Below are 27,262 nucleotides of genomic sequence, written 5' to 3' on the forward strand. Positions count from 1 at the left end.
TTATTTTATGTATTGTTCGTTTGTTTATTGTTTGTTTTTGTGTGTTTTAATTTGCATATCTGCACCTTTGTAATATCGTTGATAAATGGTGTAATATATTAACTATGTAAATGTTCCATATTAGTTACTTTGCTTTTGGATTTCTGTGTATTGATTTATGATCGAGCTTGCTTACTTTGTCATCTTAAATTGTTCAATTCATTTTTTTATATAAACCAAATAAATGTACTTCACCGCTTTTATAATTACCGTCATTAAAAAAAAATCCTCTTAAAACGAGGCAATATTTCGTGTTTGGAAGTTTGAGAGATCGTGCCCAATCGTGTTGGGTTTCGATTTTTCATTCGACTAAAATACAGAATATCCTTTTAAAATTCCATCCATATTTTCTTAAATTAAAATGAGGCAATGTTTCGTATTTATAAATTCGATAAATCGTGCCCAATCGTGCTGGGTTTCGGTTTACCGTTTGGGCCGAATAGTCAAATATCCTTTTTAAAAGTTTTAAGTGCATGTGTTTTGGAAATCCTGAGATGATCTTGTGTCGATGGTTCAAAATATTGTATCCAATCGTGCTGGACGTAATATTTTATTCCTTCTAAGCAATAGAATCTCAATATCCAATTCAAGTTATCCAAACGTTTTAAAGGAATTGTATTTTAAAATCTTTTTCAAAGCTTCAACATTAGGACGTAAATTGATCAATACGGTACCAATTTTGGGCGTTGCGAGGGTGCTAATCCTTCCTCGCGCGTAACTGACTCCCGAATCCATTTTCTAGTTTTTCGTAGACCAAAAACGTTGTTTTAATAAACCGAAATACTTTATTAAAATGATCAATCACAAGGTGACCCGATCACACCTAAATAAAAAGGATTGGTGGCGACTCCATTTTCGTTTTAAAGCCGATCCCCGTTTTCCAAAATAAAAATGGTTTCAACAAGGTAGATGATGGCTCTTCCCCATGCAGCAAGCCTCACTCCAGGGAATTTGTTGTCATACAAACCAAGATTTTTTTCATTTCTTCATGACTATATTCAGCACCTCAACTGAGGGATGGCCAAGATGTCTGTGCCATAACCAAAATTCAACAGGCAAGGAAGGTAAAGCAGAATGAGCAACATCCATTACAGTAGTTTGCATTAATTGAGGATGAGTTGGTGTAGTGAGATCTTGGGTGGTTTAATTAAAGGACGATGCAATAGACTTGCGATGTGGCTGTATAATACAGCTAATAGGCTTGCAACATGGTTGTGTTATACAGCTAATAAATCCCAACTATGCGATTAATTTTTCATCAATGTGATGTAAAATTATGAAAATAAGTAGGGTTTTGTCACATCACAAAAACCTGGTTAGTAGAAATTGGGTTAATGAAACTAAGAGTGGTTTCGTCTTGTTTTTTAGTTAAGATTGTGGAAATTATGTCAAGTGAATTAATCTGATTCAATGGTTAAGTGTTGTGTTTGTGTGCGAGAGGTTCTGGGTTTGAATCTTTTCCCTTGAAATTTTGTTATTTTTGCCAACCCCTATCCTTGAATGTTTGGTTTATAAATTATCTTCGCTCAATTGGTGACAAGAATGAGCTTGTTGGTTTAGTAGTTAGGCTTCAACTTACTAGAGGTCTGGTGTTTGAATCTTGTGTGTGTAAAGTGAAAATTATTTTGTTTTAAACTCTAGGGAAAATATGGTGAGGACTACTAATCAAATTTAGTGCGGATATCACTCTTTTTTTAAAAAAAAAAACTATTATCAATTTTTCCTAAAATTCCTTTTTCATAATTGCCCATATTTTTTCCACTCTCTCTCACGTCCCCATTTTTCTTTTTCCCATTTATGTTCTTCTTCTTCTTCTTCTTCTTCTTCTTCTTTTTCTTCTTCTTCTTCTTCTTCTTCTTCTTCTTCTTCTTCTTCTTCTTCTTCTTTTTCTTTCTTTCTATTTTGTTTTTCTTTCATTTCTTTTCATTTGTTGCCATATTCTTCTGTTGTCGTCTCTTGTTACTGTTTCTTCATTGCTGACCTATCTTTTGTTGTACCGCCATTTAGACTGTACATGTGTTATTAAAATCTTCAAGTAAGTATAATTCGTTAGTTTCATTTTAGGGTGGTTGTTTTGATATCTTTGGAAGGTCTTTTTGTTTCATTAGTTGTGATTCTGCTAGGGTGGTTCGTGAGGCGTTTACTCTTCTGGCGGTTGAGGATTTCAGTAATTTCTTTTCTCTTCAAGGGTAAGTTTTCACAACGTCTGGAAGGGGCTGGTTTGCGATAATTCATTTTTCAAGGATCAAATGTTTTATGATTTTGGGTCGAATGTTTTGGGAAGCCAGAGTTATTTTTTGTTTTGTTTGTTAATTCGTTAAATTGAATGTCATTTTTAGGTATTGGATTTATGACTGTGGTGAGGGCATGGGAAAATGATCAAGTGTGTAATGAAAAACTCGAAAAACAGCGAACAACGCGAAGTCTAAAAGTGGTAACACCATACGACCATATGCTAGGCTGTGTGCAAGACCGTGTGGACCATATGGGCATGTGTTAGGCCATGTGGGTCACATGGTCGTGTGGGCCCATTTTCTGTAAATATCACTTAGGGTCATATTTTTATGTGATGCATATTTAGCCACTCTGTAAGGTCCATATTGTACAAATTAGACTTGAAAACATGATATCTGATAAAATGATACTGTAAGTAATGTGGAAAAGGTATGTGAAATATATTTGTATGATCTATTTTCTGATAGTTTTGATGGCATGTTTCTGATTTGTTATGTCTGTATATGAGTGTATAATGTCTGATTATGTTAATTTGTATATTTCTGAATCTGCTATATGACCATGCATGTGACTTTATGGCAAAATTGATTTGCTTTTGTTGAGTTTGTGACACATCTGTATGGAAAACGTGGAATTTCATGCCTTCTGATTTTTGTTATTGTACAACTGCATGTCTTACTTGCTTTTCATTCAGATTCTATATTTGCATGCCATGTCGCATTACATGGGGTTGGGATAAAATGGTAAGGAGGAAGTTCTGGCAGTTCAATGATCTGTACTATATGGTGATTTAACCACGTTTCTGTTCTCGTAGCTTGACTGCAAATATAGTAGCTTGACCACATATATCTGATCTGGCAGTTTTAACTGCATCTCTGTTGGCATTGTCCACAATTATCTATTGGTGTGCTTTTGGATGGATGAGTTCTAGGGAACTCTTTTTGGTGTGTAGCGGAGTTGGGTAAGAAGTCTTTTGAAAATATGCATTATGTTTTCCGAAAATATTGCATTGTCATAACCATTCATGCACAATTTTTCCATTTGAATTTGATAAATTTCTGTGTGATGTTTTGGCCCGTTTAATATGTTACTTGTGTTTCTGTTTGAATTTAGTTACACACTAAACTTTATAACTCACCTTCCTGTATGTGACTATTTCAGATAATCAGCAAATTTAGGATAGAACGGCGTGCGAGAGCTCGGATCGTTTTCTCGATTAGTTTGATATTATGGTTTGAATTATTTTATTTAAGTTTTCTGGACTTTTAATTTTTTGACTAAATTTAGGATTTGGTTATGGTTTTGGGTTTTTGTTTTTTTGGCTTAAGTCTTCTGCATAGATTTCTGTTAAGTTAAAGGATGGCTTGAATTTTAAAATTAATTAAATATGGGTTTTCTATTGCAAAGTCGAAATAAGTTTTACGTAAATTAACAACATTCGTTTTAGAATATGCACAATCGATAAACATACATTTTCTCCGATCTAAATTCTGGTTTCTGAATCAACTACTTTGAAATTTCTACTACAAATCTAATTATCAAATTAAGCGTTTTTCCGTGTAATAAATAAACTCTGCGCTTGATTTCATAAATAACTTGTAAGTGTTTTGTCGAAAATAATATTTTCAGAACTCATGATTTCTAAAGTTGAATTTAGATTTCTAGATTTTTAAACAAACAAATATAATTCCTCCAGATTCGACCATAACATCTAGGTCAAATTTGGGGTATTATAGTTTCAATCCCTACCCTTGCCCTTTGCTCCCAACATAGCTTGTTTTTGTGAGTTAATCATTATTTCAAATCCAATTTTTAATTAGAAGATAGCACACCTATTCCTTAATTTTGGTAATATAATCTTCTTCTCTGCTTCTCTGCTACTTAATTAAGGTTAGAGGTGAAATCTAACAAGTGGAAAGCCATCATATATATACATGCAATAGCCATCAAGTTTGCGTCATTGCTTAAATCAACAATAAAGTTGGTCACGAGACTACTGCCACCCTATGGTTCATTTCTTAGGAATAAACCCACTATTTCCCAATATAGACTACTGCAACAATGGTATCGTCCCTGGGATTGAGCCAATGTTCATCAGTAATTAAACATTTTTCCAAATATAATAACTGCTCTTCCCCAACTTCACACTTCTCACACGCATGCACCTTTATGGTTCCAAGCATGTGATGTGATGCCCCTCTATTCCAAGTAAATACTTTAATTTCGATGGTTAAATTTTCATATATAATTTCATCATTTTTAGTTTCTTTTTATTAATGAAAATAATTATTGCATAATTAATTTTATTAATCTACAGGAGCAGCAGGTACCGTTGGTTTGATGAACTATCGGTGAAATACATTTTCCAAAAATGCTTACAATCAGCTACCAACAGTTTTCCGTTTTGTATAATATATATTCTTGTATTTGCATAAGAGTTAACCAAATTGTAAAGTGAACAACACAAATACAATGGGCATTATGCAAAACAAATATTAGTATTAGCTGCCACCATCGTAAAACTATGGTCCAGTTTATGATTCACGGATTAAATGGCACGCATTCACGGATAAAATTGCCATACACTTGCATGCAATCGCTATCAACAACTACAACAAAAAAGTGAAAGTGCTTCTCCTATATAAACTAATGCTTCAATACACTGCAAGTTACCTTGAACAGTACTTAACAGTGTAGATACAGTTCAGAACATATACTGTACATCTCGAGCAAACACTAGTTAAATTGTGAGAGAAACATGATGTCGATTGAAGCATTGGCAATGGCTGGGGTGGATTACACAGTTTGCGGTATCGAATTCGAAGTTTGGGAGCGTCAAGAATTGGAGCAACTGCCGCCTTATTTATTAGCAGAGCCGAACACTGGTCGTGAAGTCATGAAAAAGACGAGTAGCAGCGGAAGCAGCAAGTTTTGGGTTGATGAACTATCGGTGAAAGCTAAAATGGCAACGAACCAGATGACTTCCAAAGGGAGTAATGTACTTGGTTAACAAAGTCCGTAACCAAGATGATTGCATACATGCACAAATCAGGATAATGCACAAACCGGGATATTTCCGGGTTGTGCTTTGATTACATATATATATAGAGATTTTATATATGTGAAATGTGAATATATATGACCAGCCTCATTTATGAGCATGTTATAAGGTTAATTGATGTATTTAATAAATTGTTTGTTGACAAATTGGATGAGACTTACTAAAGTACCTTCATTATTCTTGTTGTTACACGTTATAAATAACGGTAAATTTCAAAATAGTCACTTTTGTTTGTTTCAGGTTACATTTTAGTTACTTATGTTTAAAATGTTATGTTTTAGCCACATATGTTATTGTGTTGTAATATTTTAGTCACTAAGCCGTTAACGATATAACGGTAAGCTAATGTGGCACATTAAATCATCATTTCAAACAAAAATTTTAGGTTAAATTCTACACTTGGTCCTTATATTTTTTCATCTTAAGCAATTTATTTTTTTTCTTTTATGTTCTTTTAACTTTTCTTTTCTTTTCTTTTTTTCTTTTTTATTTCATTCTCTTATGCTTCTCCCTCTGTTTTCCTCCATTCTTCATTTCTTTTAACGTAATTTTTCTATATTTTCTATTTGTTAATACTAGTCCACAAGTTTACCTCACTCGAAAAAATTAAATTGTTCAAAAAAAATAAAAGTATAGGACTAGTTTTAACAAATAAAAACATAGAAAAATATGTTAAAAGAAATGAAGAAGGGGGGAAAACAGAGGGAGAAGTAGAAGAGAATGGAAAAAAAAAGGAAAAGTTAAAAGAACATAAAAAAAATTAAATTGCTCAAAATAAAAAAAATATGGAGACTGATCGATTGTATAAATTAGCCTAAAATTTTTGTTTGAAATGATAATTTAACATGCTACGTCAGCTTACCGTTACACTGTTAACGGCTTAGTGACTAAAATGTTACAACGCGATAATGTAAGTGATTAAAACGTAACATTTCAAACATAAGTGACTAAAATATAACATAAGGTAAACAAAAGTGACTATTTTGATAGCTTACCCTATAAATAATAAATAATAAAAGATATTTTGTCAATTTAATTTTTTTAATCTTGTGCTTATATTTATTATAGATAAAATTATATATGATAGTTGATCTATACATTGTCATTTATAAGGATACTTATTATCTATAATATATATATATATATATAAAAGCACGAGTTGGAAAAACTTTTGAACTGACGAGAATACCATTTATTTTCTACCTTATTACTAATTACTTCACATTTAAAAATAATTATAATATTTAATTAAGAAATATTAGTTAAAAAGTTGAAATAAAATAAAAGTTGTGATAATTACACATTTAAAAATAACTATAATTTAAGTCGATTGAGTCTTAATTTGATTGACATAGGCATTGTTGTCAATGCAGAAGGATGTGAGTTCGAGTGCGCTGAAGCACATTATCCTCCTATTTATGGGTTGAGGACGGGCTATAAGAGTTCCAGAGATTATAACAAAAAAAGGACAAATATGACTAGAACCTGTAATGAAATTGTTCAAAAAAATAACTATTATTTTTTTAGAAATTGTTTACATTACTTGGAGATCTACATTGCTTATCTAAAAAAAGTTGGTTGATGATTGAATTTAACTTATGTGGGGTGTGCATCGCATTTATCAAACACGTTGCATGTACCTTAGATGAGAATCGACGAGCAATCGAAAAAGGGCCAAAACAGGCCTGACGTTGGACGAGGAGTGTCGGCTCGTCGGGACTACATTGTGACGATGCGGATGGGGACGTTGGTCACGACGTATTCTCCTATTCAACAATCACATTTTAGACTTCAAGCAGGACTTTTTCTCCTAATTAGACTTTGATTATTCTAAGGATATTTTAGTATGATTAGAACTCTAATCCTAGCCTATTTAAAGGGGCCTTGCATACATGTTTTGATATACCGATCACGGAAGGGCTTTTCTCTGGGGGTGACAAGATGTAGTCGCATGTGAGTTTGGTGAGAGTTTCGTGGTAATTATGAAAAGTATTTGATACCCCTTTTGTGAGTGGCGCCCTATGAGATTTAAGGTTTTGATTACCAGTTTACTCTTTGAGATTTTGAGCTTTGTATTTAGGATTTTGGGTAATGTACAAGTTGTACATTTAGGTTATTTTATCCATATTGTACACTCGTTTATTTACTCATTTAGTGAAAAACTGAAACATCAATTACCCGTGGTTTTTCTTCTCTAATTTTTTTTCTCTTCAGATGAATTTTTCACATAAAATATTTGTGCCCAATTTTCTTTATTTTACTTATCTATTGTTTATACCAATCAATCTCCAAACAACTTAAATCACTTTTTAGTGTTAATATATAATAAATTAATGTGTATAAGAAAGATTTCCTAAAAATTTTGACATTTATGTCACAATTGAGAAGCAACAGAAACACTTTCACACTCCTATTCTTGTATGCTTAGGTGACATCACAGCGTTTAGTTCCTGAGCTAATACATGAATACGTCAGCTACGAAAATAGCAGATTGGCTCTACGATCACGAGATTGTCATTCTTTAATCTTGGCTAACCTCGAAACACAACATTAATGCCTTAGCTTCTCACCAACCTACCTCATTTTCACCTCATCAATTTGTTATATTGTCAGTGAGAAGATAATATGGAAATGGCCAACAAAACCCTAATTTATTCAACCAATCATTAATGATGTGAAAAAGGAAGTGATTTTTTTCATTTATTTTTATCATTTTACCCTCATTATTATTTTTAATCTCACCACATATTTAAATACAACTCTTAATTTTAATATGAATGTTTTGAAGAAATAATACGTTCTCTTATTCTTAATTCATATATTATGTCAATAATTTTTTGGCCCAATAACAAAAGTATTATATTATAGGTGCGAAAATTTAAATTCAATTTTAAATAATTTTATTCCTCTCCTCAATTATAAAAATACACATAATTTTTATATTCATTTATGCAAAATAAAGATAAAATATATATGCCAAGATATATTGGTAAAGTGAAGTATATTTAACTGTCAAGCACAATAATAACTATCAAGTAAGATGTCGCATTCATCGACAGATATATATATCTAGGGGCGGATCTAGGGGGCTAGCAGGGATTTTGGTCCTCCTAAAATAGAAATTTTTATTTAAATACTATATAATTTATAAAATTTTGATTTAATCTTCTAAAAATTATAAAGATATATGCTATTAAAATGACGAAATTATATTTTACTATCATAAAATTATATAATTTAATTCGACTCCAAAAAAAAATTTGATTTCACCCTTGCTTCCGTAAGTCATATTTTAAATCTACCACTATTAATTTATCCTAAAAACTCCAAAATATTCATATTCATTTCATCTTCTTTGAACACTTTATTTTATTTTATATAATATTAGATTTTGTCGATGTAGATGAAAGAAAAAAAAGTTTTGTTAGTAAACTCTCTTTAAGCTTAAGTTTTTTTTTTTTCTAAAAGTTCAAATATGAGACATATTATTTAAATATTCATATAAAATGGTATAAAAATGATAAAAGATCATCATTTTATTAATACTCAATGAATTTTTAAATAAATTTCCTAATTGAATTAATGGCTTACTAATTTATTATATCAACTTAATAAGCTTATTAGTGTTAATAAAATATGTTTGTTATCTTTATTTCTAAGTATGTAGTTGCTACACATCAGAGATTTAGTAGTTGTAGATCATGGGTTTATTTAGTTTAAAATTTTCCTTAATTATTAAAAGTTATATTGTGAGCCTTATTCTGTTAGTGCCTAATTTTTTTATTTTTTCATTATGTAATTGCCTATATAATAGGTTCTTGAGGTTATGAATAAATTATTTAATCATCTTATTTTTCTTTTCTTTTATTGTTTTCATTCTATTGTTATCTCTCTTAGGGTGAGTTTTGATGAAGAATGCATTTAATTACAATTAGAGTAAAAACAGCGATGACATTAAGATTAGATAATATAACGAGAGACAAAAAATAAGTTAAACGGGACAAATCACACAGCATATCCAAACCAATTAGTATCCTCGTATTTGCAAAAAGGTAAAACTGAAGTACCAAAAATGCAAAAGTGTAGAACACAAATACAATGGGCAGTAGGCTGAACAATTAATTGTATTAGCTTCCACCATCATAAAACCATACTCCAATTTATGATTCACGGATTAAAGGGCAACCATTCACGGATAAAACTGTGATATTCATATACATACATGCAATCGCTATCACAAAAAAAAAAAAGTGAAACTGCTTCTCCTATAGAAATCAATGCTTCGATATCTTCAACATTTCTTATTTATCCTATTTTATGGAGATTGGAACGGATGCCTTGAAAAATATCTATAAATTTAATGATGTAAATAATTACATTTGGATTTGAATTTTTAAATTGAAAAAAAAAGACTAAATTTCTAAAAATAAAAATACTAATACTAAGTGTCAATTATACAAGAGACTTGAATTATATTTTAATATCCAAATATTTATTCTATAATTCAACCCAAAAATAAGTAATAATTTTATTTTTTTTGAAAAATAAACGGGACTCGTTTAACCTACATAAATTGGCCTGTTTCGTAGAACCTATAAAGGAGTTTATCTACTTGAAACCTTGGCGGCATAGTAAAACACTCCAGTGAAACTAGAGTTATCAGGTAAATAGTGTAAATCCTAAATGGGTAAGATTGTATAGAGTTTATATTCCTTAAGACTCTCAATTGTAGATAGGCTCTAATCTCGACTGTCAATATAACTCGATCTCTACTGTTGGTTTTGGAGAAGCTCAACTATAAATAGAGGTATTTACCCTCATTTGCAATCATTTCATTGATAGTTAAAGAATATATTGAGAGCATTTACTCAAACATTTGGTGTCTATTGCTTTCTTATAACTTTTCAACTCTTCTGTTGTTCTTTTCGTTTCAAGTTGCTTCTGCTATATTTTTTGATGTCTTAAAGAATTTTTGAAAGAATTTTCACTTTTTGAGAGTTAGGCTGACTTAAACAAATTTGAAGAAAAGAAATTATCTAAAGCCGCATGGTTTGCCAGACTAAAATTCTAGCACCATGACATTAGCACAAAGATCTGTTGTTTCTAATTCTTCCTATTTATATGAATTATTGTTACTATCATATTTTGTTTAGCATATAGGATTTCGCTTATATCCATGAATGCATGTTTTCTTGTTTCATTGGTATATAACAACATTTTTAATTGTCAATTCGAGTTGAGTGTTTCTTTAGGTCACATTTGCATTAGTTTCATGCTTGAGGACAAGCATAGTTTAAGTGTGGGGAATTTGGTAAGTGCTTAATGTCTCAATTATTTGTGATATTTTTCTCCTTGAATTATGCTATTTATATTCTTAATTATATTATTTATACTTATATTTAATTTACTATGTATTTAGGGAATAATTGGAGAAAAGTAAGCTTAAAATTTATTTTTGAAAAGTTTTTGCGGTTTGGACTTTCAACACAGCATAGCTTCAGTATTTTGACCCTAACTTGAGCTATAGGCATCTCTTTTGGGCCCATAATATACCGATTCGAAGGGGATATCTAAAGTTATTTCATGAAAGAAGCCCAAAAATATTAAAAAGACGTCCAAAAACAATATAGAAGTTGATGCGAAAATTGTGAAAATATCTTTAAATTTTTTTACTTATGTAATTAATGGTACTTTTGTATTTTCTCCATTATATTATTTTTTCTCTATAAATAGAAATTATTAAGTTAAAATTAATAGGGACTTAGACCTCGTTGTTTTTAATGTTATATTGAAGTTTTATTTAATAAATTCGTGAGACTTATGTGTGCTTTAATTTTTCTTTGTTCTTTAGTATTCATACATCTTCTATTTTAATTACAACTGCTTAGATTTATTGAATGTCCTACCGTATTTGATAGCTTAGAATGGTTGCTAAGTCAATTAGAATAGTTGAATCTGTAATTGTTTAATTCATTCCAATATTAGTGGGAAATTGCATAACTCGTTTATGTCATAGTTTACGTTTATGTGGTGTGGACGTGTGATCTAACTTAAATGAACCCCGCTGAGGTGAGTTTGTTGGTTAGAATTAAGTCTTTCTTGCTCCTAATGTTGCCAATAAGTTAAATCTTGCATGTTGAGTTACAAGGTTATTTAGTGGTTAGAGAAGTATTTCAAATGAGTTATGTCTTGGTTACCGAACAGGTAAAGAGAGATTGATTGACTGGCTCTGAGTCAACAAATAGAACTAATTTATTAAAGGCATAGAAATTATATTTGTGTCGATAATCGAATTCATAAATCAAACGGAAATTTTTCCTTTAGCTAGAACTTTTTCCCATCAATTTTTCTAGAACTTTTAATTATTGCTTTCTTCGATTTTAAGTTTTCAATTTAAATTTAATTTTAGCTTTCAATTTTATAAAACCCCCTTCTAATTTACTTTTATTTTTTTTTTACTTGAAGAAATAAAGTTATTACCCATCTTTGTGGATACAACTCTACTTGTTTCTACTAATTACTCTTTTTCAAGTAAGTTTTATTTTTGTAAGTCTCGACAGCCTAACATATACGAAGTGTATAAAAACTTAAAACATATTTTAACTTTTAATTTTTTACTCTATAATTTGATACAAATAGATAATTAGCTCAATGTGAAGCATGAGATACATACTAATCAATAATAAATGGTGGGGTAGCCTTAGAACCAAATAATACTCCCTTAGACGCAGGGCCAATGACAAAAAAAAAAGATTAAGAGCCAAAATTAAATTATAAATTTTTAAAAGGGTTAAAAAGAAATGTTTTACCATTATATTAATTTTTCAAATTACTTAAATAGCAATTTAGAGCAAGGTCACTGCTTACTCGTTAGATTCGGCCCTACTTTTGTGGTCTCCTTGAAATCTTATATCTTCTCTATTAAATTAAGCTCTTTGCTTTCTTCATGAAAATACATCCTTTGTTGACTTAAACATCGAACCCCAAGCTAACAAAGTTTCTTACAAAAATTTGAGAGTATTCGAATTCATTTCATCTTTTTTGAACAGTATTTCTCAATTCAGTCTATCACAAAAAAATTCATAAATAAAGTAAGTCTAATTGCTTTAAAAAAATTTAGATAGCCGATTGAGTCTCAGCTCAATTGGTACAGGCATTGTTGTCAATGCAGGAAGACGTAAGTTCGAGTGTGGTGAAGCACATTATCCTCTTATTTATGGGTTGAGAGGGGGCCATGAGTAGTTCTAAACACTCTATCAAAAAAATATAATCAGAACTTATAGTAAAATTATTAAAAAAAATTACATAAAACATGTGAGTCACATGATATAATTAATTTAGTTAAAAAGAATATATTTATTTTAAGACAATATTAATAAGTTTAGGGATAAATGTATATTTACGTTGATATATTTTCTTTACTAGATTATTAAAAATGTTAGAGAAATAATATTATTAATAAAGATAATCATCAATTTTAATGTAAAATATGTATGAAAAATATTTAAAAAAACACTAAACAACCAAAGAAGCATGTGTAGAACACAAATACAATGGGCAGGAAGCAAAACAAATTAATTGTAGTAGCTTCCGCCATCATAAAACCATGGGCCAGTTTATGATTCACGGATTAAATGGCACTCATTCACGGATTAAATTGCCATACACTTACATGCAATCACTATCAACGATCAACAAAAAGTGAGACTGCCTCTCCTATATAAATCGATGCTTCAATAGACTGAAAGGGGCAATAAACAGGACTTAAACAGTGCAGATACAGATACATCTTGAGCAAACACTAGTTTAAATTCTGAGAGAAACAATATGTCAATTGAAGCTTTGGCAATGGCTGGGGTGGATTATGAAGTTTGCGGTATCGAATTCCAAGTGTGGGAGCATGAAGAACTGGAGCAACCCCCACCATATTTATTAGCAGAGCTGAACACCGGCCGTGACGTCGAGAAAACATCGAGCGGAAGCAGCAAGTTTTGGGTTGATGAACTATTGGTGAAAGCTAAAATGGTTGAATCGGTTCCAGTGAATCAGATAGCTTTTAAAAGTACTAACAATTGCTTGAATGAAGGAATTGGGATCATCCCGGTTTCTTAGTTACCAAGCTTTAATATTATATTTTTAGAGATAGTATGTGAAGTATGGATATTTCATTAGGACAAGATCTGTAACAGATATTTGTTCTCCTTTGCAATGTATCGTAATTAACATTGATTGACGTGATATGCCTACATATTTCAATTCAACCTTTAGAAGTCTTCAATATCTACCAAATATTTGAATTTATAAAAATTTTATTTTAAAACTCAGCCTCTTTGGATCCATAAATATTGGGTATAAATGTACAACACGTTGTACTTTTAAAAAAATTTAAATTCAGATTTAAAAATTATATTATTAAGAGGAACAACCATAAATTTAAAAATAATTAATTTTCATAAATTGTCAAAACGATCTTAAGTACAAATAAACTCAAACTTAAAATTTAATGTTCAATAAAGTTCAAGTTAAATATTGAACCTCGATTTTCAAATCAAACTCAAGCTTATTACTACACATGTTCGACTCGACTTGATTCTATCTAAGAATAATAATACTATATTTACATGGTTTCCGTATCTACAAAATGAGTCAATCTATTCAAGTGTTAATTTGAAGAATGAAGATTATGACATGGTTAACAAGTAATTAGATAATAACATATCATAATTTATGAAAATCGTCTCAATTCAGTTCACTTACGTAAGCACACATTAGACATATATGTTTATTATTGAAATTATCTAATGAATTAGCCGATTGAGTCTTAGTTTGATCGACATAAGTATTGTTGTCAATACAGAAGAACGTGAGTTCGAGTGCACTGAAACACATTATCCTCCTATTTATGAGTTGAGGAGAGGTCATAAGTAGTTTTAGACATTGTCCTAAAAAAAAACTTATATGATCAGAATTTATCTGAATTGAGTTAATCTCAAAAATTAATGCTATGATCTAAAATAATAATAAAAATATCTTTAAATTAATAATTAATTTATATAAAATTAATCATTTATTGATTAAATATAATTCAAACCAAGGTGACTCCATCTTGAAATATAATTCAACTGAACTTTTTAATCACTCACATCTAGCTTTTGAAATATAATTTAACTGAGATTTTTTTTATTTTGAAGATTTAGTGACAAATTTGGTCACTAACGTTTACATGTTTAGATGTAAGTCATTACTTAAGTAACCCAATAAAATAATTACATGTGAAAAATAATAAAATAAATAAATAATACATTAAATTTAAAAATAACTCTTAATTTTTAAAACAAATAAACATAATTATTTAAAAAGTTAAATCAGAAAACACATGAAACTTTTTGAAAAAACAATTGAAACCTTAAATTTATTTATTAAATCTGTTAGAAAAACAGTTTGAAAAAATAAAAATTGATAATCAAAATAATACAATTAGAGTTATTTTGAAAAATATTAAATGTTAGTGGCCAACCTTGTTAATTTAACAGAGTTGAAGCCATTTGAGTTGAATCATATTTCAAGCTTTGAGTTGAGCAATTTTGTAATGTTATTTTATGGTAAAATCAAAATGTATCGAGCTTGAACTCGAATTAATGGACTTGAGTTTTCAAATTCGGGTCAAGATTGACAAGTCTACTAATATCATTAAACAGTCCTTTCACCTTCATCTTAACACAAAAAAGGTCTTTCAACAGGATTGGTAGAATTCCAGAAAATCTTCAAATATTCATGTGGAAATATACAAGATCATGCTTTTCATTTTCGAGTTTGCGTTGTTCAATGCAATAAACACATACAACATCTCCTGTATAAAACATGTAAAAAAGGGAGAGCTATGACAAACAAATGCAATCGTATATAAAACCATACGACGGCATTTTCTTTCCACTGTCCCTATATCAATTGCACAATCAGCTATCCTAACTAAAAGAAACTAAGATGTTACATGCTTTTCTAACAAGCGGGGGATTCTTTACCTCATCTTCCACCAGATAACTCGATAGCGACCTGGTTGTGTAGTGAGTCTTCCCCCCAGTCAAATCTCCTTTGCAGTCTTTCGTACTCTTGCCTACGTGTAACTTCAATGTGCTGCCATTCTTCCCACCTCTCTGCTAGCCCCTCTCCTTCCAGCATCCTCACCACCTCCAACATTGCCGGACGGTCCTCTGGTGAGGCTTGGGTGCAAAGCAATGCAACTTGGATCATTGCCTCTACGTCCTCCATGTTGTAATTTTTATTAAGATTATGATCTACGATAGCATCCAGGTTTTTCTCCCTTTCCAGCTTCTTGACCTTCACAAACAACAAACAAGGAGTACCCCAGAAAGTGAGCAAAAGGCCAAAATGGTTTGAAACTTGAATATTATCATTCCATCGTCACAGATCAAATGCAGGATTTTCAACGGTAAAACATTGGGTAAAGATATTTCCTTCATTGTTCAAAGATCGATGTGACAGGCAATACATGCCCTTCTCCAACATTGCACCAAGCACATATGACCATTAACAGAAGTAAAAGATAAAATTAAAGTTCCATTCTCATAAGAGTTTCGAGTAAAGATGATCATATGGAAAAATAAGGCATCTACAGCTCCAGATAAACAATACAAAGATGCTCACTGGAGGAAATTAAGAGAACCCAACATTCAGCACCAATATAGGTAAAATGATGCAAAACTTATATAGGTTTAACATTGACAACAAATAAACATATGGGGCAATATGTTTATATTGACAACAAATAAACATATGGGGCAATATGTTATTCAAATTTTAGATATGTTTGTAATTATGCTGTTTAAAATACTTGGTAATTTAATTTTTCCCTTGGAAAACGGTTTTTTGGGTGCCTTATATGTACGTGTTCTTTTAGAGAGTTGAAAGACCCTTTAAGAGAGAGCTCTCAAGTGCCTATATGTATGGTTTTTGGGTGACTTTGGCCTTGAGAAGTTTGTTAGTCAATTGATTTTTATTTTCTTTTTTGCATTGGCTTGGTTGATTAACTACATTTTCGAATGCACACCCTTGCACAAGCAGCCAAAGAACTAGGAGGAAAGGCAAAAGACATACATGCAAAAGCCAACATAGTATGCGATAGGAGCCATCTTACATAATCAAGAAGCAGAACATCATCTTCATCTTCCAAGCGTGAGAAATCAATTGCACGTTGACCTGTCACAAGCTCTAGAAGCATAATCCCATAACCAAAGACATCCGTTCTTTCTGATGACTTCCCAGTGGACAAGTACTCGGGTGCTATGTGTCCCATTGTCCCACGAACTTGAGTTGTCACATCTGTCCGCCTCACATCCACCAACTTCGCAAGGCCAAAGTCACCGACAACTGCTTCAAAATCTTCATCCAATAATACATTTGCAGCCTTCACATCTCGATGAATGATCTTTGGATTGCAATGTCCATGAAGGTACTCCAGCCCACGTGCTGCACCTAGGGCTATTCTTTTTCTTTGAGGCCAATCTAAAACAGGTTCACCAGGTTTGACTTCTGCAGCAGTTCCAGATGTTAGTCAAACATTATATGAAGGTCCCTGGAAAACAGGATACTTCAAAAATAATAATAAAATCAATACAAGTAGTCCAATAGATTGTATAAATTTCCAAGAATGACATTTAGACATGTTAAGCAGATTGACATATTCCATCATTGATTCGTACTAAAGTTCCAACACCACCTAATAGCGTCCTGCCACAAAAGCAGCTGATACAGCAAGAAAACATTTTGAGTGAATCCAAATATGCTCAACATAGATGAGTTCATTTTTGCAACCACCACATGCAGTAAATATACGGCATGTTTCTTTTGAAACTCAAGATAAAGATTTAAAATATGTAACAAAATCCATGCTGAACAAAATTCTCAAAGTAGTACCCCGAAGACGATATGCCACACTTAAATTCGGCATGTAGGGATAGACCAAAAGGCGTTCAGTTGGTGTTGTGCAAAAGCCAATGAGCCGTAAGAGATTCCTGTGAACGGCTACACTTATCATCTCGACTTCACGTTGAAAAGCTGCATCTCCTCCAGGACTTTCGAAATCAATTAATCTCTTAACTGCAACTTTTGTGTTATCGAGAAGCACACCTTTATACACCTTTCCAAAACCTCCCTGTCCAAGGACATTCTTTTCACTGAAGCTATCCGTAGCCAACTGTAATTCCCTCCATGCAAACCTTGTCAATTGACCAAAAGCAATTCTTTGGTCAACTTCACCTGACCATGCAAATTTAAAGAGTTTGAAAACAAATATATGAACATATTATGCTCAATTTATCCTTTAATTACAATGAAATTCGATCCATAAGCACAGTAGTCTTAGCAATGTAATATCTGTCAACAAAATGTAACGTCCTCAAAAATAGCAAACCTTATTCAGATTAAGATTTGTGAAAGCCAACCGGTATATGATTAGTTTTAATGGAAAGAAATTTTCCAAAGGAAACACAAAATTCCGCCAACTAGATAGCTAAGAGTATCATTGTTCAGTTAGAAATCAACCCTTTGTGATAAAATTTTACTGGCCTGAAACCATAATAGCAGATTAAGGAAACCTTGATCTGTGGACAAATCACCTTATAGATGGAGAAACTATTTGGTTGCCTAGCGAGGAGAAAGACCAAGAAATTAAATAAACATGTGAAAAACTTTAAACTAGACAAGAAATAATTAGTCATTGCTTTTCATTCACAAATGATCGTAATTAAAAGGTAGTAGTAACCTTCAACGTCTACAAAGACATCGCCCTTGTAGCCTTTCTGTCTACGTTTGTACAGGAAAAGCAGCAAGCCACCAAAAAGAAGAACTACTAAAATTCCCCCAACAACTCCAACAATAATACCAACCTTTGACTTCTTCGTAGTTCCTGCAAGCAAAGAGAAATCTCAGAGATAGCTGGTCAAATTATGGTGCATATTTAACAGGAGTATCTTTGAAACCTTTGAACCAGTTTTGTCAAGGGCGCAAAAAACACACACTACGCATAGAACATCTACATTCCCTGAGGAACAAAGCGCAAAAATAACCACTTGCCTAAATGAAGGCGCAATATGTATATATATATGTGTATGAATATATAATATCTAATACGCTTAGGATATATGATTATGATAATATACTCTAAAGAATAGTCATTCTATCTACAAAACATGCAAATATTTTTTTTCTTTTTTCTTGGTCAATACGTATGGCTTTCTTTGTGGTACCAGGTATGTTGTTTTTTAATTTTTTGGCCATCAAAATGCATGTTGTTGGATACCCAAATATTAAGATGCATAGAGTTTGATATTATCACCTTTCCTACTAGAAAAGGTACAAACAATGCAAAATGGTTAAAATAAAATAAATTAAAAAGAACTTCAATCAAAAGGGCTTTTTTTGCACCAAGGAAAAGCGAGCACCTAAGCACACCTAGCTTGTGCTTTGCTCCAATGCACCTCATCCAAAAGGATTTAAGGTGCTTTTGTGAAGGCACACTCCTTGGCAACACTGCTTTGAACTTCTTAAAAAAAAATGTTATTCAGTCAAAATAGTTACTGAAATCACCTGAATCATTTCCATTTGACACACATGGGTAAGGAAAATTTTCACCACAATTTAACCTGTTTCCTGCAAAACTGAATAAACAAAGTTAAGTGATTAAGTTCCCAGCTGATGAATATGTGTCTGGTGTGTAAAGGATGTAGTAAAAACACAGATACCAAAAATAAATTAATCATATAAAAAGTATTACTTCAATACAAATAGGAAACTAAACAAACTAATAAAAAATAATCATACTTATAAATTGGAATGTTAAACAAAAGATCTGGAACTTCACCACTAAGATCATTCGAATCAAGAAAACTGCAAAAACAATTCAACCATTTCATCAGTAAATTTAAAAAAGTATAAAAAGAAATAATTCATCATGCATTTATGTTCAAACTTTACAAACTAGGAAAGAATGGACTGACTCATTCAAACTTACAGATTGATCAACTTTGGAAGACCTGAAATCGACTGAGGAACAGATCCACTAAGGTTGTTCTTACTAAGCGTCCTGCTTGAATGAAAGAAAGAATGTCATCCCATGAATGAGTTACAGGATAATGCACAATACATAAAAACAAATAAAACTCTCAATATAATATACAGAATAGTACTTACAAGAACTGCAGATTTTTAAGGTTACCGAGGGAAGAAGGTATTTCTCCAGTTAAACGATTACTTTCCAAATCCAAGCTAGTCAAGCTTGACAAGTTTCCAAACTCTTTTGGTATCTCACCAGTTATACCATTTCCTTTCAATGTACTGCACGCAGAACACAAAAAGTATATAAATGTATAATCACAAAAGATCCATCCCACAGCTAGAACAAACAAACACAGAAATAAGCAGTTCAATAAAGTTGTTCACACTAACAGCAAACCAAACATGAAACTGGAAATAGAAGAAACTCGTATTTTCAGTCTATGCTTATTTCATGAGGGAAAGAGATTTTTCAGCCCTATGTAAGAACGTCGAGCCTGGTAATACCTAATGACATAACTCTATACAGTATGAAACAAGAGATAATGATAATTGTAAACAGGAAAGGTTCATGCACTGTTTGATAGCAAGGAGATTTTTTTGGTCAACCCCAAGAATATGATATAAAAGGGCTTTAAAGTTAACTTCAGCTGAGTGCTTTTGCAGCCTTAGCAGAAAAAGGGATTTTAATGTGGAGTTCAGCAGAAATCTCTGAGATTTTTTCCAATTCCAATACAATAATCATAGTTTCAATCTGCGTAGGCATCTTGAAGGTTTATGATCTGAATCCTATCTACATAGGCAGCTTGAGGATTTCTCATCACTATAGATAAGATCATTATTTGGAAGTCAGGCCAAATGGTCTCAGCAAAAGTCAACACATCGAGAAACAATACAAAATACATTGATTGCTCAAATATACATTCTATACGTACAGTGATGTAAGATTGCTCAGAACTCCTATTTTAGGGGACAATGTGCCAGAAAAGTTCATGGATGACAAAGTCCTGAAAGCAAATTCACAAAATAGGGATAAATATTAATTTATGTTTCAGAAAATTTCATGAACAATGAAATTATGTATGCATACGTTTGCAACTATGCATCATAGTCAAGGTTAAAAAGAAATAAAGTAAGCCAATTACTTACACGGAAATGACATTATTATTAGGATCACACCTAACATTTGACCAAGTGCATGGGCTAATCAGATTTTGACTCCAATCTCTCAACTGATCGGCTGAAGCATGGAGTGAATTCTTTAATGCAACTAAAGCCTCTCCTGGAACAGATAATAGATATTCATAATACAATCAAGCAAACAAATAACCCCTCTGGCCAGCCAAAGCCTAAAGAATCAGTATCTAAAACCAACAAAGGGGAGAAAAGGAAATGATGAACATCATCTCACAGTACGACATGTATATGCACTCGTGCATGCAACTCTACATGCCTCTCTACAGAGTACGATATCTTATCTCGCTATTATTTAGAATATCAGGCACAAATCATCCCAAGTTTCTCAAAAACTCAACTCAGAATATTTAAGTAAAGGAAATGAAGAGCCATACAGTTTGATGATGATGATGACAACAACAACAACAACAAAGGCAACCAACTCTAGAGGCCTCAGTAATTCATCAGATTGATAATAATTGATAGCCCGCAGGAAGCTAAATCTCATGAGCATGAAGAAAAGCTCCAGGCATCTTATTCTGGTTCCATTTAAGCCTATTGGCTGAGTAACATCATCCCTTTACATCTAACCACTTCAGCACATGTAAGGCCAGAAACTTCAAAGACCATTGCTATGAGGATCTTGAACTTAAGTAGATTTCAAGTTAAAAAAATAAAGGACAAGCCCACACATGCCTATTCTGAATTATATCTTTCGTCAAATTTACCAGTAAAGTGGAATCCTGAGAAAAATTTTCCTACAGGTGCACTTATACATGTTAGGAGAATAAAAGTCAAACAAGAATAACCTTGTGAATCAGCAGATACAAATGAGAGCAAGCAAGCTGATAGAAGAACACCAAGAAATAATTCCATCTTCAGCAAAGTCGACCCCAATGACCAATGCAATGAAATACAAAATCTCTTACAAGTGTAAAAGTTACTTCCATCTCTGCAAAAATATCTAGTCATCAAATTGTAAATATAAAGGCATATTGCGAATGAGAACTAGTGAATCTAGGCAGCTATATTTCTCCAACCCTTCTTTTTTTGTAGTAGCCATTGCCAAGGCAGGCACATGTCCAACACATAAAAGAAAACACCCTCACATCTGAATCCAACCGAGATTGACAGTAAGATCAAGACTGTCACAGAACAACATACTTGCTAAAGAAAAAAAAAAAAAAAAAAAAGAGTTCCCATATGCACAAGTTTCAGTTAGGACAATCAATCAAACAATAATAAAAACTAGCAACTCTCAAGCACTGCCTCTTCGGTTCTTGACCCACATCAGGAATTTTTTAGCATTACTAGTGCTTCAATAAAACTTAGGGGTAGGAGGACACGGCAAGGAATTCAATTCATTTTATTTTACAACTTTCATATCAGTGACAATTTCCATAAAACTTCACAATCATCATTTCCAGTAAGTTTTAGGTTGGTAAATGAAAACTTTATAATATATATTTATGTAATAAATATAGATATCCCGGTACTTAGTGTCACAGAAAACTTCATCTTAGCAAAATCATTCTTTTCTATTCATGTGCGTGCGTGTGTGTGTGTCTATTTTGGCATAAATGAGGAAGCACACAAAAAAGGAAAATAAACAGAGCAAATAAAACTGTGACTTCAGTTATAATATGAATTATAAGAATTAATAAACGTAATAAGGCAATAAAAAATAACAATTGCCCTATCAAATCTTACTTTTTTATATAGAGACAAAGAATGTCAAACAAAATCCCAATAAGCTCCCAAAACGACCCTTTTCAGGTTGCAGAATAGTAAGTGCAGTTTTTAACATTCAGTACCAGGCAAATTAATGCTTTGGAATTAAAAAGGAAAATGTGAACTCAGTTCATAGGACTGAAACAAGTCTCAAGCCAGTAAGTAAAAGGAGTAACATGAAAAGAAAAAGTCAAATCAATTTTCTCCAAAAATTTTCCTTCGATAAAGAAAGAAAAGTTAAAACTTTCAAAACCCTAAACCAATAACAATGAATTCAATCAAACCCCAGAGAGTAAAGCAATAAGAGAGTTAACTGAACAAAACCCAAACCATAGAGTCTCAACAAATACATAAAAACAAAAACTTAAGACTTGGTTTTAGGAAGAAAGTAGCTTACCTTTGAAAAAGGATTCACTTGGAGAGAAGGAAAAAAAAAATGAAGGATAGGTGTTTTGCTTCTTCTTTTTTATAATTTGAGATGGGTCGGAAGACTTGATGGAATTACGTATTGATTCTCCTTTAATCCGTATATTATTAAGAATTAAAGAGCTCTGTTTAGTGAAGGAACACGGCATATTTGTTTGGATGGGAAGTATGGTTAATTATAGTTAACTGTATTAATGAAATTAAATACTATAATAATATTATAACGTGATATAAAAAAAGTAATTTTACCGTAGATTTTTAAACATAAGCACAAATCTAATGAGAAGCTTCTGTCTTCCTCTTCATTTATTAGGGAATTTTCAAAAAAAAAAAAAAAAACTCAAGAAATGAGACGATAGACTATTATTTTTCACTTGATAATTTCTTCAATCTTTATTAGAGTTAGTTGAACAGAATCAGTAATATTGTTGAGGATTATGTTATGTTGTTAGGAGCAGTATATCATGTATTTAGTTGTGTATAAATTCATTGTTCTGTATCAAGTTATTTGCTCAATTTATTAATAAGAAATCAGAGTATATTGTTTCAAAGTTATTGTGTTTGTTTGTGAGATTCTTTGAATTTTAAAATCTAAAGAGCTTTGGGATTAGCTCCTTCCTTGTATGCTCTATGTGATGAATTAGCTATGTCAATTTTTGGTCTATTTGTTATTAGTCGTGTTGTCAAATATTTGTTAATAGTTTTATTAGTATGATATAACAAATTAATTAGAAAATGATTGATGAAATAATGAAGTGTAAATATTTTTATATATTAATAAAAGGTTAGTGGATTGGATACAACTCCATCAAAGTTAACTTCCCACCAAAATCAGTCTAATATGCTTCGGAAAAGTCGTTAAGGTTCCATTCTAGAATCGAGAGTGTGATTAAAAAGAGTTTCAATGAAATATCAACTTTTCAGAGTTAAATCAAAAAATGTATTTATCAAATTAATTTCCCTTTTACTAACTATTCTTTTCCAACTGCTTTTTAAGTCTACGTTAATTAATTTAGGGTGGTCCAATGATAATTACATCAACTTTATACTATGGGTTTGGCTTAGGAAAAAAATTCAAAAGTAGGAGCAGCCAGCCAACATAGACTTTTTTTTGCAAGTGCTTCCATGTCGATAGGTTGATTTGAAAATTTACCTATATATTGTTTCTTTTCTTATAAATAATATATAACATTGTTTAAAATTTATAATCCGATTGAGTTTTAGTTTAATTGATATTGATATTGATATTGATATTGATATTGATATTGATATATTGTTGTTAGTGCAAGTGCGCTTACGCGCATTATCCTTCTATTTAAGAATTGGAGAGAGGCTATGAATAATTTTAAACATTGTATGAAAAAAAGCAAATTTATATCAGAAAAGAGGAAATTTAACATTAAATATGAGGTATCTTTTATTTGATATTAGAATATACTTTCACATTGTATCAAGAAAATAAATTAAAATTTTAAATATAATATTTATATTAATATATAATAAATATAAATCGATTGAATTTTAGTTTGATTAGCATTATTAATGTTATAACTTGGAGGATATAAGTTCAAGCACCCTTAAATGTTTATGCTTTATTTAAGCATTGTATCAAAAACATATGATAAGTGTTATGATGTAAATTTTAAATAAATGAATTTAAAATTAAAATTAAATTATTATGAAAGACTATAAGAAATATGATATGGTTTAGTACATAATAAAAGAATGTAAAATAATTGAAACATGTGTTCATGCTTAGAATTGATCATGGGCGAGCTTGGTTGGGTTCAAGTTAGATTAATGCAGAATTTTACGCCTATTTTTTAGTCTTAAGCCTGACTTAATTCAAAAAATGGACCTAAAATTCTTCTCAAGCCCGAACTAGAGTAAAATGCTAAACTCAACCCAGCCTGTCCGTATTAAACTTTTTTATAATTTTTATATAAAAATAAATTTAAAAGTGCAATACATCAAATACACTAAAAACATTAAAATAAATGTTTCCCAACAAATTAAAAATACATTAAAATATTTATACTTAAATAACACTAAGACAATTGTAACTTAGTAAGTAAAAATCTTTAAAATAGTAACAAAATTAACAATAAAACAAGAGTTATATAATATCCAAATAATAGTGACAAAAATAGTAGCAATATAATAACGAAACGGTAACAAAATAACAGCAGAAAATAAAGTATAGGCTGATTCGGGCCAAACCAGGCCTAGGCAAAAAAATCCTACCCAAAGTTGTTCAAGCCCATTTTTTGGGTTTATATTTTATCCAAATCCTCCCACATTTCGGACAAGTGACTCAGCCCATGATCATGTCTATTCATAATGTTATAAAAATTTATATGTACATTGTCGTAACCATTTTTTTGAAAAAAACAGGAATCGACTTGGATTTGAAAACAAAAATGAAAAATGGGAGTCGCCACCAATCCTTTTTGATGAGGTGTGATTAGGTCACCTTTAAATTAACCATTTTAATAAAAGTTAAGATTTACTAAAATGATAATTTTGGTCTCTAAAATCGAGAAAATGAGTTCGAGTCGGTTACATACGAGGAAGGATTAGCACCCTCGTCGCCCAAAATTGGTACCTAGTTGATTAATTAATGTCTTAAGATCGAAGATTGAAAACTTTGAAGACTTTTGAAATCGATCCTTCTTTATGAAAATGCTCTAGTGTTAAAGACCTTCTCGTCTCAAAATATAAAATGTCACATCCAGTGAGTTAGGACACGACATCTTGAATTTTCGAGAGCGAGCTTGCCTTTTATTTAAAATTAACGTGTTTTAAAGGATATTCGGTTAGTTAGGGTGAACGAGGAAAATCGAAACCCAGTAAGTTAGGGCACGCTTCCTCGGATTTCTGAACACCGAATATTGCCTTTATTTGCGAAAAATCTTATTTCAAGGTAACAAAATGTCATACCCGGTAAGTTAGGGCACAACATCTCATATCTCCGGGAATAAGCATTTTTCAAAACTTGTATTGTGATTTAAAAGAGTATTCCGTATTTAGGTTAAATGAGAAAAATCGAAACCCGGTAAGTTAGGGCACGATTGTCTCGAATTACCAAATACGGGATATTTACTTTTATGAAAGAATTATCATTGGGTTGGATAAAACCTAAATTCATGATGGAACGAGATAATAAAGAATGCATAACAAATAAAAATCGATAACCATAACAAGATAAACATAAACACAAATGTGAATGATAACGATAAAAACAAAAATAAAATAAATGGGTCAAACGAAAAATAAGAAAGGAAATAATAAATAAGCTAAATGTTTGAAAATAAAAACTTAGTCGTAAATAATGAAGATTATGAGAGTATTTAATAAAGTAGTAATAGTGATGATAATGATAAGAAAAATATAATGATAGTAAAATATAATATTAGTACCTAAATATTAATATAGACATAATGCCTAAAAGCGTAATAATAGCGAAAATATGTATGAATAAGAAATAGAAAATAAATAAATAGAAAAATAATAATAATGACAGTAAGAAAGAAAAATTAGTGATAACAATAATATGTCAAATAATAAAAATTAATAATAATAATAATAATAGTAACAATAAATTTGAAAAATAGTAAGGTAATAAGATGGTAATAATAAAAAGGAATAACAATATGTTAGATAGAAAGTAATAAAAATAATAACAATAATAAAAATGATAATAGTGAAATACCTATAATAATATATACTAATAATAGCAATAATATGAAGAATGAGAAATAACGATTACACGAACAGTAATGGATTGCTATGATAATGGTAAATATTGATAATAATAATAATAATAATAATAATAATAATAATACGTTAATAAAAATAATAAGAATATGTTAGTAATAATAAATTAATGGACTAATAATAAAATGAATAAATAAATAAACACAAAAATAAAGTATAATTATAATAGCAATATTAACAAAAAGAATCATAATAATAATAACAATAATAATAATAATAATAATAATAATAATAATATTGATAATAAGTAATAATAAAAATAATAGAAATAATAGTGATAACAACAATCTAAACAATATATATATGAAAAATACTGATAATAGTACAAATGATAACAAGAATAATAAAATTAACTAATTTAATAGTAAAATAGCTAAACAATTAAAAAGGGATTAAATTGAATTTAAAGCAAAAATTTTGGGGCGAATTCAAAATAAAAAAGACAAGGGAGGACCAAATTGTAACACACGCGTGATATGAAGGGACGGAAAAAGAAAATATCCCCGTCCCCCTAAACACAACATTTTACGCAGGACCAAAAGCGGAAGGACTTGTAGAGCAATTACCCCCAAAGACAAAAACACGCGGATCTTCCTAGCGGGTCGGGTCAACACGCGGATCCTAGGCTTAAAACGACGTTGTTTTGACGTCTGAACCTCAAACCCAAAACTACGTCGTTTTAAAAGGGTATAAAAGCTAATTTTTTTTAAAATTTCCATTCCTCCTCATTCTTCAAAATAAAACAAA

The 27,262-nt window shown here is 31.0% G+C and overlaps 2 protein-coding genes across 4 annotated transcripts in view; one reads left to right on the top strand and one right to left on the bottom strand.

The window, feature by feature from the left end:
- Positions 1-27,262, top strand: part of LOC108466949 (chaperone protein dnaJ A6, chloroplastic-like) — an 81,165-nt gene that overhangs the window by 18,298 nt on the left and 35,605 nt on the right. The window contains exon 1 of one of the 3 annotated variants that reach the window (XM_053023900.1): positions 6,020-6,030. The exons of the other annotated variants lie outside the window; for them this stretch is intronic. The gene's annotated coding sequence lies outside the window, so the exon portion shown is untranslated. Of the gene's footprint in view, positions 1-6,019; positions 6,031-27,262 lie in introns of those variants that run through there. 3 annotated transcript variants of the gene reach the window in all.
- LOC108467175 (probable LRR receptor-like serine/threonine-protein kinase At5g10290) lies at positions 15,065-22,909 on the bottom strand. Its single transcript, XM_017767728.2, has 12 exons — positions 22,710-22,909; positions 21,391-21,533; positions 20,555-20,687; positions 20,341-20,412; positions 19,544-19,687; positions 19,365-19,436; positions 19,175-19,240; positions 18,941-19,011; positions 18,117-18,260; positions 17,270-17,611; positions 16,491-16,885; positions 15,065-15,673 (listed from the first exon to the last, which is right to left on the bottom strand). Exons 2-12 carry the CDS (start codon positions 21,455-21,457, stop codon positions 15,359-15,361), a joined length of 1,821 nt encoding a protein of 606 aa, XP_017623217.1. The 5' UTR covers positions 21,458-21,533; positions 22,710-22,909; the 3' UTR covers positions 15,065-15,358.

The sequence above is a fragment of the Gossypium arboreum genome, chromosome 2 (genome assembly GCF_025698485.1).
Source record: "Gossypium arboreum isolate Shixiya-1 chromosome 2, ASM2569848v2, whole genome shotgun sequence".
Taxonomy (NCBI): domain Eukaryota; kingdom Viridiplantae; phylum Streptophyta; class Magnoliopsida; order Malvales; family Malvaceae; genus Gossypium; species Gossypium arboreum.